Here is a 19,182-nt window from a genome sequence, read left to right on the forward strand (position 1 = left end):
TCACCAGTTTGTTGAGATTGTCACCGTCCATTGCCTCAAGAGGATTTAGACGCTTCTGCTTCAGCGATACATTGTTGACCTATCAATATCTGCTTATTTTGATCATATCTTGAAGGAGGAATTCCCATAAGTATATCCCGATTCTTTATTTGTTTCACTACAATAATGGCAGACATACAATCTTTACAACAGCATGGAGTGAAGGTGCGGTGCTTTGCTTGCGGATTAGCACTCCTACACTTTCAATGCCTATATCTACCTATTGTAAGATCATTAGAAGCTCAATAAACAATATGATGAATTTCTGCGCCTGCCACAATTATTTTTAACATCACTAAAATTACCTATGGCAACTTTTCTGAACTCAGAATGTAAGCTCGAGCATGATTTGGAGGGTTGTTGAGATTAGGTATTCATTCAATTTTAAAGATGAACGTAAAATGATTAAACATCTACTGTCATTTTTCCAACTGTTGCTCAGAAAGTCAGTAAAGGCTTTTCTAGTGAAGATGAAGCCTCCGCTTATATATTGTGGAAAAATTGAACATACACAGGATAAAAGAGTAATACCTAATAATTTATTGAATCAATTCATAGTGGAAAAATGAAGTATAGCTTGTGAAAATGGCGCCAACATGAAATTCAAGTTCAATCGAAAATATGCGCATAAACAGCGCCAAAATCGGAAAGTTTGATTTCCCGCGAAAGTCGGGTTACAGCGCCCGCATAAACCCGACGGAGGAAACTTGCATTACAAACTCGGGTTTCGTGAAACCCCGGTTTCGAGCCTCGCATAAACGTAGCTAATAGCTATGATTATGCGAGCCTCTTAACCTGACTTCAATCGAAACCTGAGTTTGAAACCAAGGTTCAAATCACGGCATAAACGATACGGAACTAACGAAATGTAGGTTTCCGAAATTTGTGTTTGAAACCTTATTTTACACTAAAGACTAGGTTTTCGCACTCCGCATAAACGAACCGGAGGTTGAAATTAGTTGAAATTCGACTTCAAATGCGATTTTCAGGTGCGCGATCGGCAATATGGCGGATTTATTATCATAACGTTCGTAAACAACTGGTGCTTATCCCACGATTTAGCTTTAATTTTGCCATTATTCAACATTTTTTACAATCATAATTTTACTATAATTGTTGCTTAAGCACTTTTACGTGATTCCTTCAGTTATATGTGGCTTATTTATCCTTATTTAGCTAAACGTAGGACGTTATTTTCTAGTGAAGGTGTTTAGTGTCAGATGGAATCCAGGCTTATTACTGCTTTTTCAGATTATTCTTGCAACTCTAATCAACATTTTATGACTACAGAAGCAAAGCAAGCAAAGAGCTTTACAGGCTACAATTGAGTAATAGCCTTACCTACCAGTTCATCATCTGCGGAGAACTTTTTTACTGCATCCGCACGATTTGCCTAGGATTTCAAGATAAGGCACCCTGCTTCCCTTTAAGTAGTGCACCGAATTTTTTCATTTCAATCTACCGATTAAATCTAAAATCTGATCCAATCAGAGCTGCATAGCTCTTGAATTTGTGTGTTATCCATGTATCTATTTCCTGGTTGTCCTACTGGAAGTGTGAGACCAGCCACAACCGTGACCTGCTGACTTATTTCTTTGATCCAATCTCTAGTAAATGATGACTCAAATTCTGAAGCCATCATTTATTGAAACTAGTTCAAAGTTATTGCTCCAAAGTATCGTCACTCTTCTCATACTGATGCAGAAGGAAGGAGATTCTTCGGTGAGTGCTCTGTGATCCAAGATTTTCAATTTGAGATAAGAATAAGGTTTTTATTGAGGCGTGTAACAATTTTTGGTCGTTGAACCACTTGTCATAATTGAGCTTTGGCGTTAGAGATGCATCAACTGTGGAAAGTGGCTCTGCCTGTGCAAAAATATCTTGTGACAGCAGTGAATGTTAGTAAATGCGCTTTACAGATAGACTGAGAGCTCCAGATTCCAATCTACCTGAATAATTAAATTCAGAAGGATTTTTGAATTGAGTTCATATCGAATCTCAGTGGGAGAATAATATACAGTCTAAGCGAAAGAATATCAATGGTAAGGTTGGGTTTGTGTCTTAGGTTAGTGAAATGCAATGGCAGGTTCTGAAATCTTGTTTGTCAGTTGCTCTTTACATGAGTCACCTTTGAAAATCAAGTTTAAGAAAAACACACATAGGTAGGCAAACAGTGGTAGGTAGCTTGCCTATTTTCTTCCTGTCTTGCTCATGGACTCGGAGAGCAGTCGGAAAGAGGGGTGAGAAACAGGATTTCAGCGCGTGTCTCTGGGAATGTGGAAATTCAAAATTTGTGAAGCGTCACCAGTTTGTTGAGATTGTCACCGTCCGTTGCCTCAAGAGGATTTAGACGCTTCTGCTTCAGCGATACATTGTTGACCTATCAATATCTGCTTATTTTGATCATATCTTGAAGGAGGAATTCCCATAAGTATATCCCGATTAGTTATTTGTTTCACTACAATAATGGCAGACATACAATCTTTACGACAGCATGGAGTGAAGGTGCGGTGCTTTACTGGATTAGCACTCCTACACTTTCAATGCCTATATCTACCTATTGTAAGATCATTAGAAGCTCAATCAATAACATGATGAATTTCTGCGCCTGCCATAATTATTTTTAACATCACTAAAAATTACCTATGGCAACTTTTCTGAACTCAGAATATAAGCTCGACCATGATTTGGAGGGTTGTTGAGATTAGGTATTCATTCAATTTTAAAGATGAACGTAAAATGATTAAACATCTACTGTCATTTTTCCAACTGTTGCTCAGAAAGTCAGTAAAGGCTTTTCTAGTGAAGATGAAGCCTCCGCTTATATATTGTGGAAAAATTGAACTTACACAGGATAAAAGAGTAATACCTAATAATTTATTGAATCAATTCATAGTGGAAAAATGAAGTATAGCTTGTGAAAATGGCGCCAACATGAAATTCAAGTTCAATCGAAAATATGCGCATAAACAGCGCCAAAATCGGAAAGTTTGATTTCCCGCGAAAGTCGGGTTACAGCGCCCGCATAAACCCGACGGAGGAAACTTGCATTACAAACTCGGGTTTCGTGAAACCCCGGTTTCGAGCCTCGCATAAACGTAGCTATTGTTGTTTGTCATGAATCTCAGTTAACCATCCTCGGCCCAGCTCGTATTCGCTCGGTTCAGCTCGGCCAGGGACCAGTTCTATAGGACCCTATGGACTCCCGTAAGAGTCAATGTAAAAATTCGTGAGCAGGTACTAGTGCTACTATCTCGCGTAGGATCCTCGCAACTCACTGCTGTTATCAGTTGTTGGACTTCATTAAAATCCGTAGGATCGCGTATAACTGCAAAAAATGGAATTTTTCACCATGCTGTTACATGCTACAAGCCCTGCCTTTACGAAAGGGGTCGAAAAACGCCAAAAATATACTTATTTTTCAAGAATTCAGCCGCCTTATGTGTTATTTTTCAATCTCCGGCTTAACCTCACTTTTGGAGCGGGCGATGGATGAGTCGAGGTTCGGGGGGAAGGATCCTCTGAGTTGACTAGGATCCTACGCGAGAATGCGCTGCAATCACCCGCTCACAACAGAACGGCGTCCTATAGAATTCGTCCCTAGCTCGGCTCACCCGGCCTGTCGACCATTTCAAGGTCATTCGGAGGCCCGTTGTGGATTCCTCCCCGTGGCGCTACTGAATAGCAGCGGCAAGAGCGGCCGCTGGGAAGACGGGGTCCTCCACTCGGTGAAGGATGCGCGCGCATCTGAGGCGCTGGAGTGGGGATGATGCAACGAGGGGTGGCCCTGGCCAGGAAGCCGTCAGGAAACGGAGGGAGAGGGGGTTTACCTAGGAGTAAGTCAAAATAGCATGGCCTAATGAGACTAGGTCTGTCCTTCCGGAAACGAAAATAAGACCTCTACTGCGCATGACGTCAGCAGGAGCCCCCTCGAGCGGGAAGTTTGAAAACGGTAGGCTATCCCAGGGAAGGCAGGGAGCGGGAAGTTATCTCAAGTGGGCTTCTGCTGACGTCACGGCAAAACTCCCGGGCGGCTGTGCAGCCGCGCGGGTGGGGGGATCTGCGCAAAAACAGACCTAGTCTCATTAGGCCATGTCAAAATAGTACCGCAGAGTGGTGAATATACAAAAATGAAACTAGATGAATATCTTATGAATAATGAATAAAATTGTAAAAATCTGAAAGTAGATAAAATCTGAAAATAACATAAGTAGGTCGATTAAAATCCAGCACATATACAAAAACAAGTATCATCGTCACAAAGAGGATCATTCCTTCTTGAAATCGTCATTGAAAGATAGACTGAAATATATTCACACGAGTGAACAACTTAACAACTTTCAAGCAATGCCGTATTTCCTGTTTGTTTCTGAGCGAACGCCTTACAAACTAATGAACCTTGGCGTATTATTGCGAATATTATGTGCGTCCTATTTAAAATGCTTCTCTCTTAACAACTTCATGGATGTTGGCAAGACTGGGTCGGTCACCCATGCCAAAATGTTGGGGCATACCAATGTACCTAATTTTTCCTTCCTTTTTTTTGTACGGCCGGCCGGCCCATTCCTTTTTTTCTTCGAATTTTTTTCAATTTTATGACGTATTTTTGTTTTTTACCTGTTTAAAGAAAAAAAATTCATTACGATTCTCATAAGGACTTCTTTGACATCTAAACAAGGACTTATATAAAGGGTCATGTAATGATCAGTGGGACGGGAGCGGCGACGGTTTTTCCGAAAACGGCCGCGGGGTCCCATTTATTTGCCGCAGAGTGGGCACATTTGATGTACTTCACTTCGTCAAATAAATCTTAAGTGTGAAACATAACCAACGTGTGACATCACTTAACCCTGACTCCACTGAGTCAATCGAGCAGCTACCGGCACGAACTTGGCACATCTTGTAGATACGCTGAGAAGTTTGCGCTGACACTCAACTTGACTCACAGCACGGACTGGGCACGTCGCTGACGCGCTTATCAGTTCGCGTTGATTGAACCTTTTCTCTTTTTTTATTCTTTTACTTCTTCAGTTGAGGGACATCAAACCTCTCCAAGGGAAGCCTTATTTTATTTATTATTTATTTTTTGGTTTTGGTTTTGACGGTTCCCGTTCAATATGCAGGAGAGACGATAATCACCCTATTATCTACCACTTGTATGTACGGCCGGCCGGCCCATTCCTTTTTTTTCTTCGAGTTTTTTTTTTTTCAATTTCATGACGGTTTTTTGTTTTTTACCTCTTTAAAGAAAAAAAATTCATTACGATTCTCATACGGACCTCTTTGACATCTAAACAAGGACATATATAAAGGGTCAAGTAATGATCAACGATTCTCAGCGCACGGCCTGCTTGCTCCAAATTACTGAGGAACTCCATTTCCCCATAAGAAGCCGTGTATTTTTGGAGAAAATAAGGGGCAAAAAAAATTTGATGTGAACAGGCCATGTTTCATATCAAATCTACGTAACTTTTCGCGTAAAATCCAAATCTGAAGTCAAAACATACCATTGCCATTCAAAATTTTCGACTTACGGCCCTCCAAAGCCCCAATTTTTTTTTTTGGGAGGGGGGTCGTGGCCCCCAAAACTTTGGAGCAACAGAGGTCATATGGCACATCAATGAAAAGGTATTGATCTCTCCTCTCAGGAGATTTTTAGATTTTGAAATTTGGATAATTTGGCCGCTTACAGCATCGAATTGAAAATTGCCCCAAAAATGCCTCATAACTCCAAAAAATTGGGGGTTTAGGGAAAAAGTGGAAAGAACAGAATGTTCTTATTTTTTGCCGTAGATTACGAATCTATAGTCAAAACATACCCTTCCTTTTTGAAAATCGCGAGAAACGGGGTGGCTACCCCCCCCCCAGGGGCCATTTTGGGGGGCTGAAAATATTTTCATTCGATTCTTTGGGGTCGATTTACCCAATGAAAGTTTTTGTCCCGAAGCTCAATTCTCCGCCGTTTTCGAGAAAAAGATAGTGGACGGGTGGTCTGGATCACCCTGTATAGCGGCCATAGCATAGTGGCAGTGTGCTGGCCTTCCACCGTAGCGATTGGGGTTCGAATCCCCGCGGAGGCTCCGGGGATTTTACGCTCGTCTTCGTCAAAGGCCCTGACAGCTGATCCTAACGGCAATCGGCTAACAACGTAAACCCCTTTTTTTTGGGCGATTTTATCAGTGATAAAATCGCTAAGATCATCAATATCTGATCGATTATCCTCGATCTTATCGCGATAAAATCGCAATAAAATCGCGAAAAGATCGAGGATAATCGCTCAGATGTTGATGATCGTAGCGATTTTCTCGGCGATAAAATCGCGATTTTTCCGTTGAAAAATGCTACTTGGGGTTACGGAAACATTACATCATTTCCATGTAACCTTGCTGGCACGGTTGTGACAATGTTTCTGCGGTATCGATCATCACCGCGGAAGGGTTTTTGCGGAATTGCCGTAATTAGTTTTCTGCAACGTCTCTGCATTATGCTTGCAGAAAGGTTACCGCCACAAGGGAGCTTTCAGTTACCTGTCCTTTCCAAGGAAACGCTGCGACAGATCTCTGGAAAGCCTGCCGCGACAGTGTTTCCGAACATCGTTTCCACTTCCATCTTGGACACGTTACAGAAACGTTACACCATTTCCGTTTAACCTTGCTGACATGGTTGTGGCAACGTTTCCGCGGTATGCACACCGCACCCATACCATAATTATTATTTTTAATCAATAATTGCAAAACATGGATAAATTTATCGAATTTTTTATGAAAAAAATTATTCAATTGCGTGTCTACAAGTGTCGAAGACTCCTCAAGGCAAGTACTGACTTGCAAATTTTGACCTACCCATCGGGATTTGAACCTGGGACCTACAGTCTACGAACCTAACACCCTACCCACTGAGCCATCGGAGCTTGTGTCTCCATCGGGCGAATTTACACTATATAAGGCATTGACTTAGGCTCTCCACCATTATTGTGATAGTGAATATGCGTGAGGCCTGATGAGTTAAGATTGTTTTGAACGTTCCAACGTTATGATATTACCCATTATTTCCACTTAGCCCGAACGTCGCCGCGGACAAGTTTCCATACGGTTTCTGCAGGGTTTCCATGGAAAGATTTTTCAAATACATTCTGCTAAAAGGTTTCAAATGCCACTCCAACGTTTATATGGCAACCGGAGAATTTTCGCGGAAGTCCTAATAGCAATGGCTCTTAAAACAATTTCTACAAAAAGTTGGCCAAAAAAATGTAAATAACTCGTAAATTTTAAGAGTTCGTAAATTTTCAGTACAAAAACTCTTAAAATCCTCGTCTTAGGAAACCCTTTTGGGGAATTCTTTTAAGTAAAATAATAGTGTTATTTTAATTAAAAGAAAACGTAAAAGTTACGTAAAAATCAATAAACTTTTTCCTCAATTTTTATGGGCTGCAACTGTTCCTTTTATACTTTTTTTTTTCACTACGAATCCTCGTTTTAGCCCGCAGGCAGTTTAAAAAAAATACGTAAATTTTACTTAAAATTTACCTAAAATTTACGTAAAAAATTTACTCAAAATTTACTTAAAATTTTTCTTCAAATTTATGTAAAAATAGCCCCGAAAAGGGTTTCCTATTACGAATGTTTCTCGAGTTTTTTACGTAATTTTCAAGTGGTTTTAAAGTAAATTTTAAGAGATTTCTTAAAATTTACGAGTTTTTTACAACTTTTCTCAACAGCCACTGCTACTTATATTAATGATGAATATAACAATTCATTGAATTGCTATATTCATCGCACCAACATGAAAATAGATTAAGAAATTATCCACTAATCAATCTAATTTTATTTTATTGCAATTTCTTTGATTAGGTTTTGATCAGTTTTGTTGATGTCGTTGTTTTTGGATGACAGGCATCGCAGAATTCCTTATGCTTATCCCTCAATATCTGTCGTTTGGGTGCACACTTTTGTGACACCATGGCCAGCCCAGACCAGCTGATAATCGAGATGTCTTAACTCTGGGTATAAAGGGACTCTGGTTCAAACCGTATGTCAATAATCTGTAATCGTTCTCGAGACATCATTAAGAGGGGTTCATATTTTTGGCACACCCTGTACGTCACAGAAAAAACCGCAGGTCAATATTAAAATCATGACCAAGTTGGGTCACTTAACTTAATGCCTAATTCTCATTGGCTACGATAGAAACTACAGGAAAGCGATAGATAGAGGTAATGTTATTGTTTTGTTCGGAAATTTTGGATCTGGAATTTTGGATCGGATTTGAGCAGAACATCGTTGCAATTTCTCCTGGCTCCTTTCTCTTTTTCTCTGTCATGTTATTTCTGAAATTAATGGTGACGACCGCCGAAAAAACCATTGTTGAATAAAATCTGGCAAAACCTCGGGTCCGAAATTTTACATGAATAACGGAAAAATGTAATGAAAAAGAAACAGAAGTGAGCAGTTGCGAAATTTCCCGTTTCCACACGAAGTACACCCACCGAACTCTCCGACCACTGAGAAAGATCAGGCGACACCGCAACACTCGAACAATTCGGGACGGTAGCCATAGGAACGCTCGCTTCGTCTACAACAACAGGGCGACCGAGCTCCGGCCGTCGTCGTTGAAATCAGGGTAGCCAAGGCGCCTTCGGGGGGGCTCCCTCTGCGCCCCCGACGGCGAGGCCCGCCGAACGCCCGCTCTGCCGAGCGCGCAAGGAATGAAGGGACCGCACGGCAAAAACGCGGCCCCGATCGACCGACGAGGAGGGCGCAGAAACGATTTTCCCGGAAACGTTCGAGGGGCCCCAGCGCTTCCCGGATCGCCGGATCACGATACCCCACCTTATCGGACGTCGGCACCGCAGGACTCGTCCGTCGACGGAACCCCGAGCCCGGGGAACGAACGGGGAGGTACGGAAGGACCGTTAGAAGAAATCGACCAACGAAACGGTCCGAGGGGCACCGCGCCCACCCTGGGAGTTCGGGGACTTCGGGGTCGAAAATTCCACGGGGACGGGACGCCGGCCGGCCGGGGGCACCCGCTGACCGAGGCCGCGGGCCGAACGGGACGGGAGCGTCGACGGTTTTTCCGAAAACGGTCGCGGGGCCCCAGCGCCCCCCCCCCCCCCACGGGTCGCCGGATCCGGATATCGGACCTTATCAAACGTCAGCACCGTCGGACCCGGCCGCAGACGGAACCCCGAGGCCGCGGGACGAACGGGGAGGTTCGAGTGACCGTTACAAGGAATCGGCCGACGTAACGGTCCGAGGGGCACCGCGCCCCCCGGAAGCGCAAAAAAAACGAAACGGCCGGAAGGACGGGGCGCCGGTCTCCGGGACGCGACCGCACGCCAAAGCTCGACCAGAAACACCCGCGCCAGGCCGAGGGACGGGCGAAAAACGGAACCACCCTCGGGGCCCGTAGCAACAACCCCCCCCCCCCCCCCGAGGATGGGAACGGGAAACCCCGCGGGGGAACCCTGCGGCTCGGGGGGCCTTCCTCGGAAAATGTTTATGGACTTTTAAAATCTCATTGGACGCATTTTGAGGCTTCCGTTCCGCAGATTTTCCATCAATTTCTGCGGAAAAATGATGTTTATTTTTTAATTTCAGCCTAAAATACTTCCGAATTCTTGCATTCAACACATCTGGAACATTTTGTTTTCATCTCTATTTTGACGCATTCTGAGGCTTCCATGATGAAAATTTTAGATGATACTAAGTGAATGAACACTATACTGTGTTTTCATATAAGACTTCTTTTAAAAGAGATGATCATCCTCGACGAAAGTTTCTCCCACCATCCAGAATTTCTGGGGGGGGGGGGGGGCACCTAATACTATTTTCAATGGAGATGTTGCATGTGTGAGGAATTTGCGATGTGACTGTTGATTCTTATGTAAAAGTTCGCGCGAAACACGATGGTGCCACTAGTTTTCTCTGAAATTAACTCCCAAGCTCAAAAAAACCTCTCAAGTTGAGGCCAAAATTGAGAGACATCCCACGCTATTCTGAGAGTCCACCTCTACATCAAAACAAACTCTCCATGCAAAGATAGGGAGCAAATACTCTGACAGGGCTGCCATTTTATATGGGGACTCCACAACTGAAAACACGGAAACCCTGCTAATGTATTTGCTCCCTATCTTTGCATGGAGAGTTTTTCTTGATGTAGATGTGGACTGTCCGGATAGCGTAGGGTATCTCCTCCATTTAGGCCTCAACTTGAGAACTTTTATTGAGCGTGGGAGATGATTTCAGATAAAACCAGTGGCGCCATCGTGTTGCTCGCGAACTTTTACAAAAGAATCAATAGTCAAATCGCAAATTCCTCACACATGCAACATCTCCATTCTAAGGGGAGGCGGCCCCCCTCCTTCGTACGCCCATGGTCCTGAAATCTGCGTTTCCCTATAAATGGAAATTACGCCGGCGGCAGTGCCCGTTCACTTTTTATTGCGTGAAACAGATCGAACACCGTGCGCTGCGTCAAATTCGCTAGGCTGTTCGCGGAGCTGCAATCTAGATTCATGGACTGAATGTGAGACGCGCATTGGGAGGCGGCCGGCGTCCACTAATTTTTGGGAAACGTGGTGTAAGGGGTGGGGAGGGCTCAGCGCCTGCTTAAAACAGTGCATAGTGTATGGCGCCTCATTGCTACATGCCTGCTCTTGTATTTCTGTATAGCCGCAAATGCAGGGTCAAAGGGCGCCTGCCGTCTATAGACCAGGTGGAGTTTTTGTCCTGAAAATTTACCTTTAGACGGCAATTGAATTCCCTCTATATTTGTCCTATGGTATGTTTTTATGCCCCTTTTTTCTTGCGGAGTCTCTTTTCACTTTCCTTCCATTTCCCCCCTTCCTCCTTGCCTTCACTGCTCAACCTTTTTTCATTTTCCTTTTTTTCCTTTTCCTTATTTCTTCCTTTTTCGTTTCTCCCTCTCTTCTTCTTTCGTGGCGCCCCCCACAGGCTGGCGCCCGTGTGCGCCGTACGCCCTGCACACGACCTTTGTCCGGGCCTGCGTATAACGGTTCAAAGACAAAAAAAAGAAAGAAAAAAAGGTAAAAAATGGGGCCGAGAATGAAATATTTGGACCGCCAGTTGAAGACCATTGGTTGATCGTTGTGCCGTACTATACAGGGTGATCCAAAAGTCCCTTCCACCCCCTCTAACTTTTTACCTAATTAAAGTAAAGATTTGAAACTTGGGGGATATTCCTAGGTCCAAGGGAGCTACTTTTTTGCCCCCCTAAAATTTTCAGGGGGCCCCCCTTGGGGGGGGGCAACGGCCCCCAACTTTTAATTTTCAAATGGGAAGATCCCCTTTGTGATAGCTCGTTCGAAAGAGCATAAAAAAAGAAAACTTTTCGCGCAAACCCGAAGTCAATATCTCAAACCGTTTCAAAATGGCGGCCGGTTAAAGTGCAAAATGGCCGAAAATTCACACCGGTTATTTGTCGATGGATTTACGCGAAAATCGGTATGTAGGGGTATTTTGACACGAGAAAAACGAATTTGACGTTCGATTTTAAAAAAAAACCGAAATTTCCAAAATGGCCGCCAGTTAAAGTTCAAAATGACCAAAAATTGATTTGTTTAGAAATCTAAGTTCTTTGTTTATCTTATGCCAAAATACTCTCAAATTCCAAGTTTTAGGCAAATACATCAGGAAAAAACCGAGGTGACAATTTTCGGCCAATTTAAACTTTAACCTGCGGCCATTTTGGAAATTTTGTTTTTTTTGAAAATCTACTGTCAAATTCGTTTTTCTCGTGTCAAAATACCTCTGCATAGCGATTTTCGCGTAAATCCATCGACTAATAACCGGTGTGAATTTTTGGCCATTTTGAACTTTAACCGGCCGCCATTTTGAAACGGTTTGAGATATTGACTTCGGGTTTGCGCGAAAAGTTTTCTTTTTTTATGCTCTTTCGAACGAGCTACCACAAAGGGGGTCTTCCCACTTGAAAATTGAAAGTTGGGGGCCGTTGTTCCCCAAGGGAGGCCCCCCTGAAAATTTTAGGGGGGCAAAAAAAGTAGCTCCCTTTGACCTAGGAATATCCCCCAAGTTTTAAATCTTTACCTTAATAAGGTAAAAATTTAGAGGGGGTGGAAGGGACTTTTGGATCACCCTGTATGTATGGTACGTCCGAGTGATTTCAAAAAGCGAGACTTATTGGCACGCTTAAGAACGCCGAAAATATCCCGATTCATGTTTTGAGTAATTTTGGTTGGGCGAATCCTGTTCTAAGTGAAATACTTACCGGTTAAGAAATATGTATGAGAATGCTCAAATGCGTACCATGTCTATTAGGTACCGTGACAGCGAAGAGAAAATATGAGGGTTGCACCCTCATATTTTCGAGATCAAGTATCCTTCAACAATTTTTCCAATTCCTTTTAGATGAAATCACTGTAATAGCTAGAACAGCAAAATTCGTCGCATTTTATGAGAACGAGACATTTGAGAAAGCCGTAAGTGCGCAAAAAATGGCGCGGATTTAGTCAAAACAACCGTAAGAAGCATTATTCCTCCAGAGAGCCAATGAGGGCAGTACATTTGAGCCAAATGCTGTCTTTTTCTAGCAATTTCTAACCTGAAAATTGTTTATTTTCCGTGCAAAACGCAACCACAGAAGAATGCAGATGATAGCACTTGTAGCTGCATATTATGCCTTACCTAACAGTAGCCGAACATGAAACAATGATAGTACCTTTTTTTACAATAGTTCGGTCGCTTAGTATAAACAAATCACCAGAATATTTCAAATTAGGCTACCAGCATGAAACTTGGTGAAAATGTAGTTCAAGGTACCTAGAACCGAAATCCATCGGGACACAAGCGGTATCTATCATGTGTCCCCGTATTTTGGCCGCCATTTTCTAAGATGACCGACGTACGCTGATTTCCATTACTATCTCATTTTTCAGGCGTTCTAACCTACCTATTAACATGAAATTTGGCTGGACTATACTTAAGGGTGTCAATAATGAGAAACAATTGACATTTAGGTCCAGCCGGCCATTTTACCCTCGCTATTGGCCGCCATTTTTAAAATTAACGGTTTTGCGCGGTTCCTTCGCGGTTTATCAGATTTTCGCGGCTCTGTTGCAATGAGATGCGTGAAATTTGGCAGGAATATGCATAAACATGTTGAGAACAAAAATCTATCGAGACCCAAGTTCAATCGGCCATTTTTAACCCCCGGCTAAAGGCCGCCATTTTGGAAATTAACAGCCCAGTCCTGCTTCTCCACGGTTTCTCAGATTTGCGCGGCTGTTTTGCAGCTAGACGCGAGAATTTTGGCAGGAATATCCATATGGGGGTTAGGCAAAAAATATGACCAGTTTTGAGTGTCCGGGAAGACCCTCTTTCATCCCTGAGAAAATCGTAGGATTCCGTGTTTAGGCCGATTTGGCCGTTTTGTTGTAGGGTCCTTTGGTAGGTACACCCACAGTTAAATTAGAAATACAAAAACATCGAGACCACAATCCCACTAATTCTTTATCTATAGTATTAATTGAAATTTTGGAAATAGCGGACCATTTACTTACAGGTAAGTAAATGGTCCGCTATTTCCAAAATGGCAGTGGGTTAGCTGGAGTTAAGTCCTAACTCCACCTGACAGACATCATTTCTCCATGGTTCTCAGATTTTCTCGGGAAAGTTACCACCAGAATAATGAAGTTTGACGGAAAGAATACATAAAATCAGCCAGAAACTTTTGCGGTTGAAATTATCACACTTCTTTTTCGGCACATTTCTTCTATTATCCATAGAATAATTTTTTCCCTTCGAAGTTTACACGGATTTTAATTCTGATATTTATGGTAGTTTTTTTTTTAAAATTTTGGCTTTGAGCATTTATTATCGTCGAATAACGCAGTGCAGTACAGCCACCGTAAAAAAACTTTCGATTTCAGGAATTTCCAAATCAACATTTTTTCAATTCGAAAAACGACTCAAAATTTTTCAGGTTTCTTACTTTTTGTAATGTTTACAATAATAACATGTTTCATGTATGATTGAAGCTTGAAGTTAAAAGCTGTTAATTTAGAAAACGTATAATAAACCACAGTGCAAAACAGAAAATATATGTATCTCGTCCAATATCAGGACTGCTCTACGGTGACTTTTTTTAAAAAAAAATAATTAGAATTAATTGATTAAATTTTCTTGTTTTTCCATTGCTCTCTGAAATAAAATTTCACACATTAATCCCCTAAACGCATCTCGATGTACCTTATTTTCAATTATATGTATGTGTATTTCTGCCAAATTTTATACATCTCGCTGCTACGGGGCAACAAAAATCCGAGATACCTCGGAGAAACAGAGGTTGATTGCTCATTCTCAAGATGGCGGCCATTAACCGGGATAGAGCTGACTTCATTTCAATGTCAGGATTATTGGGTTCCTCACATATTTACAAGTGCTCATTCCAAGTTTCATGCATCTGGCTTCAAAAGAGCCAAGAAAATCAGACAAACCTCGGAGGAACAGGGCAGATCGCTTTTTTTCCAAGATGGCGGCCAGGTTCGGCGGTAAATTGGCTGACCAAACTTGGGTCTCGATGAATTTCTATTTTCAAAACACCCATGGATATTGCTGCCAAAATTCTCGCGTCTAGCTGCAAAACAGCCGCGCAAATCTGAGAAACCGTGGAGAAGCAGGACTGGGCTGTTAATTTCCAAAATGGCGGCCTTTAGCCGGGGGTTAAAAATGGCCGATTGAACTTGGGTCTCGATAGATTTTTGTTCTCAACATGTTTATGCATATTCCTGCCAAATTTCACGCATCTCATTGCAACAGAGCCGCGAAAATCTGATAAACCGCGAAGGAACCGCGCAAAACCGTTAATTTTAAAAATGGCGGCCAATAGCGAGGGTAAAATGGCCGGCTGGACCTAAATGTCAATTGTTTCTCATTATTGACACCCTTAAGTATAGTCCAGCCAAATTTCATGTTAATAGGTAGGTTAGAACGCCTGAAAGATGAGATAGTAATGGAAATCAGCGTACGTCGGTCATCTTAGAAAATGGCGGCCAAAATACGGGGACACATGATAGATACCGCTTGTGTCCCGATGGATTTCGGTTCTAGGTACCTTGAACTACATTTTCACCAAGTTTCATGCTGGTAGCCTAATTTGAAATGTTTTTACCCTAAGTGACCGCACTACAGTGGAAATAAAATTGGTCGATTTTGAATCATCCAAAGGATGTCTACGTGTCGGTTGGATGCTTGATGGCAATTTTACAAAGAACGCTTCCTTCAATGAAATTTTCCGCTCAGACGGTGGTGAGTCCATTTCTTCACAACTTCATTACTGCACGTACCTACGGCTCTCTCCGCTATCCCGGGAGCCTGCTGGTGCAGTCTATTCTCCATTATAATACTTTGAATAACGAGGAGTGGGGCGGTTCGTGTGTTTCAGGCATCGGTGAAGGGGCCGAGGAGAGGTAAGGTTGGCGGGCTCGCCAGGCGAGACACTGGGAGCAAAGGTGGGCTCGGTTTGCCGGAGCCAGAGCCAGCATGCCCGAGCAGAGCAATGATTACCGAGTTGTCGTATTCGGAGCCGGCGGCGTGGGCAAGTCCTCCCTAGTCCTCCGATTCATTAAAGGCAACTTCAGGGAGGATTACATACCTACCATCGAAGACACCTACATACAGGTAAGCATACAACCAGGCAACCTCTCCTCAGTCTAATGACTTGTCTCCACAGGACGTTTTTTGGGATGATATCGAGTTGGGTCCCAAGACGCCTTTTTTTCTCCCCCATAGTCCGAGTTGGGTCCGGAACGAAATGAAAGGCTCGGTCCGAATTGAGGACTACGAACTGTTGTGAGTCACGCCATGCTCACAATCAGTTCAACGCTCAGTTCACAAGCGCCACCCTAATATTTTTGTTTTATTAAGACTCAGAATAAAAGCCAAGGCTATATCTATATTAAGCTACAGACAAAGAAGCCTTACTCCATTGGTAAACGTCAGGCACCAAAAACCGAATTTCTTGCTCAGCTTGTTCATCGGTACGAAGCAATCAAAATGACCGCCTCAAATTGTTAAAACCGTGTCCTAGAAATTTTTACCTGACTGATGTATTTTTTTTCAGTGCGCTAACTTTCACGGATTCTAGTTTTTTTTTTTTATTTTTTTACTTTCAAAATTTTAAACATTTTTGCACATTAAGTAACTTTTTTAAGAAGCATCTCAACCATTTTTAACCATGCCTACCGCTACGGTGGATAGTCCTAATCCTGTATAAAATGGGAAGGAAAATGTGGGTGCTATTGCCGGCTTAGGTCGCGTCGCGTCGCACGCGTCGGACCCAACTCTGACACATTCCCTCGAGAGACCCCATTTCATTCCGGACCCAACTCGGACACGCCGGATCCCACTCGGAATCACCCGCTTTGTGGGATTTCACTCGCCAATTTGGCAAAATTATTGAGTTTGTCAATATTACATGGTAGTAGGTACAAAAAAGGGTCCGGGTCCCTATGTGCTCCTCGTGGAGATTCGAGACAAGTGAGAGAGGAAGATTAAGGTGAAAGGAAAATCGTGCGATATTTTGTTCTTTACTCGCGTTTGTTTAATTTGAATAATTTGTTAAATTCTTAATTGTGTGCAATTATTAGGTATTTTAATGATGATTAAATACTTGGTTTTTACTAATTCCCTGGTAAAACTGATCACCTAAAAATACAGGTGACATCGCCTCACCAACTTAGGTGAGGCGATTTTTGGAACAGGCGATGTCACCTAAAATTATAGATGATGTCACCAAAAACTACGTGTAGGCGATGTCACCTAGCATTGCGGGGCCGTGAAAAAAGCCCCCCTAAAATAGGTTATGTACGGGGATTATTTCAAAAACTGTGAAAAATGGCGTCCACGTGACACTGTTAAGCACCTTCGTTGGAATTTTGATCTGGAGTTTTTTGCCTGCTCCGGGGATTGAACCTGGGACCTCCCGAACACTGAAAGAAGACCTTACCTACTAAGCTATGCCGGCCGCCTGAAAACAGTGACGAAAAACCTGCATTTAGCTTCGAATTAAACGTGCACTGTACAGCCAGGATATCTCGACCAGTTTTTATTGATTTGTTCGTTTTTACTCTAATTCATTTCAGTTTATTTCTTTACCTATTACCTTTACACATTTTGTTTTTTCATTTTATTTTTTACCTATTTGTTCATTTTTACCTTTATCTCATTTTATATTTTTTTTTATTCATTTTACTGTACTTTATTATTTCACTCTATTTTATTATATTCCCAATTTTATTTTTTTACTATACTTACTTAAAAAATTTTATTTTTCATTTTTTCACGCTGTGTTATTTTACTTTTTTCTCTATTTTATTTTATTTTATTTTATTTTATTTTATTTTATTTCATTTCATTTTATTTTATTTTATTTCATTTTATTTTATTTTATTTCATTTCATTTTATTTACTATGTTTCATTTTCAGACTGCATTTTATTTTTCACTTTATTTTGTTTTTTCACTTTTTTCATTTTCTAACGTCCGCTTCTAACGTATATTTTTTTTACGACATTACATGTCTTTAATCTATTTTATTTTTACTTCATTCTTGTTATTATTTTACTTAATGTTCTAAATTTCCTTTTTTTACATATATTTATTCTTATAGTTTTTTCCACTGTAGATATAAAAATGTTTAGCACAAAGCAATTAAATGTTCTATTATCTACCCATGAAATTATCCAATAATTAGCTAGTTAATATTTAATTTTTCCTTACTCAATCTCAAATGCGACCTGTGTGATGCCACCTACCTTCCAGGCGATGTCACCTACCTTCTAGGTGATGTCACCTACCGTCTAGGCGATGCCACCTACCTTGTAGGTGACATCACCTACCTTCTACGTGATGTCACCTACCTTTTAGGCGATGTCGCCTATTTTTTTGGCGATGTCACCTATTTTTTAGGTGATCAGTTTTACCAGGGTTAACCGCATGCTGGGAAAATGTTTTGTTCGCGAGTTATAAGCGCGGAAAGGAGCGAAGGTCGGGGAAATCGGCTACTTTAAACTGTGCGCGGCGACGGATCGGATCAGGAGACATGTGGCAACAATGCGAGGTCGGCAGAGAAGTGTGATTCGCCGAACTGAGCAGGATGGGGCATTCTTTTTCTAACCCATGCGACGATCAAAATAGCCGATTTTTCCGACTTTTGCTCCTTTCCGCGCTTACAACTCGCGGACAAAACATTCCCCAGGATATAGTAAAGACATGTAGGTGCCACAGAGAGTCGGGAACAACATATCAGTTTTTTAAAGAAATTAAAAATGGGCTATTTTGGGGATCGGCCCGACCGTGAAAAAAAAGCGGGTCATTTTTTAGCGTTCCGGCGCTTCGGGGGCGATAACTCGAGTTTAAATTGACAAAATTCTATAATATTACACATTTTCTATAAGCTCTTTCCACGCTGAAAACGCTCGTTTAAACCGCGTTTCGAGATATTTAGTAGTTTCCGAGTAAAAAAATCGCAAAAATTTCGCGAATTTTTAACTTTGACCCCCCCCCCCCGCCACTTCCCCCCAAAATTTTTTGGGGGCTTGAAACTTTGGGAAAACATGGGGCATTGTTAGATGAATCAATAGGGCAAGTTTCAATGGTATCCGACACGAGCGTGAAATGGCCCGTTTTGCACGTACCCCTTTAGGAGAACTTTGAATGTGCAAATTGCCTAAATTTATCCCGAATTTGCGTGTCCCTTGTGCCTGGTTCTTGACTTTAAATCGACGTTGCAGCATAACTAGAGTGATTATACTTGAGAAAACTTTATCGGAGATGATAGGTAATGCTTTTGAATTTGAGAACAAGAATATGTCAATTTCTTTTTTGCTCCGCCCATCAATAACTTTTTCACGCGCTAGAATCATTGTCCCCAGCAACAGTCAGGAGAGACATGGTAACGGGTGCGGTGGCGTTTGCGGACGTGGCGTTTGCGGATTCTAAGAAACGGGTGGCGTTTGCGGATTCTCATATTTTGACGGTGGCGATTGCGGACATGTGGAACAGGGCCGGTGGACTTTGCGGACCGGAGAATTTCGGCGGTGGCGATTGCGGACGGAAGGGTAGGCACCTACATATGCTGCCCCCCACCCCTTCGCTGTATATTA

General features: G+C 42.1%; 1 protein-coding gene across 4 annotated transcripts in view; it reads left to right on the forward strand.

Moving 5' to 3' along the window:
• LOC109042783 (GTP-binding protein Di-Ras2) overlaps positions 1–19,182 on the forward strand; it is a 504,879-nt gene that overhangs the window by 419,873 nt on the left and 65,824 nt on the right. For 3 of the 4 annotated variants that reach the window (XM_072300625.1, XM_072300626.1, XM_072300629.1), the window contains one exon: positions 15,463–15,698. In XM_072300625.1, coding sequence (XP_072156726.1) covers positions 15,561–15,698 — 138 coding nt within the window. In that variant the 5' untranslated portion in view covers positions 15,463–15,560. Of the gene's footprint in view, positions 1–15,462; positions 15,699–19,182 lie in introns of those variants that run through there. The other variant, XM_072300637.1, reaches the window with a different exon arrangement.

The sequence above is a fragment of the Bemisia tabaci genome, chromosome 1, assembly GCF_918797505.1.
Source record: "Bemisia tabaci chromosome 1, PGI_BMITA_v3".
Taxonomy (NCBI): Eukaryota; Metazoa; Arthropoda; class Insecta; order Hemiptera; family Aleyrodidae; genus Bemisia; species Bemisia tabaci.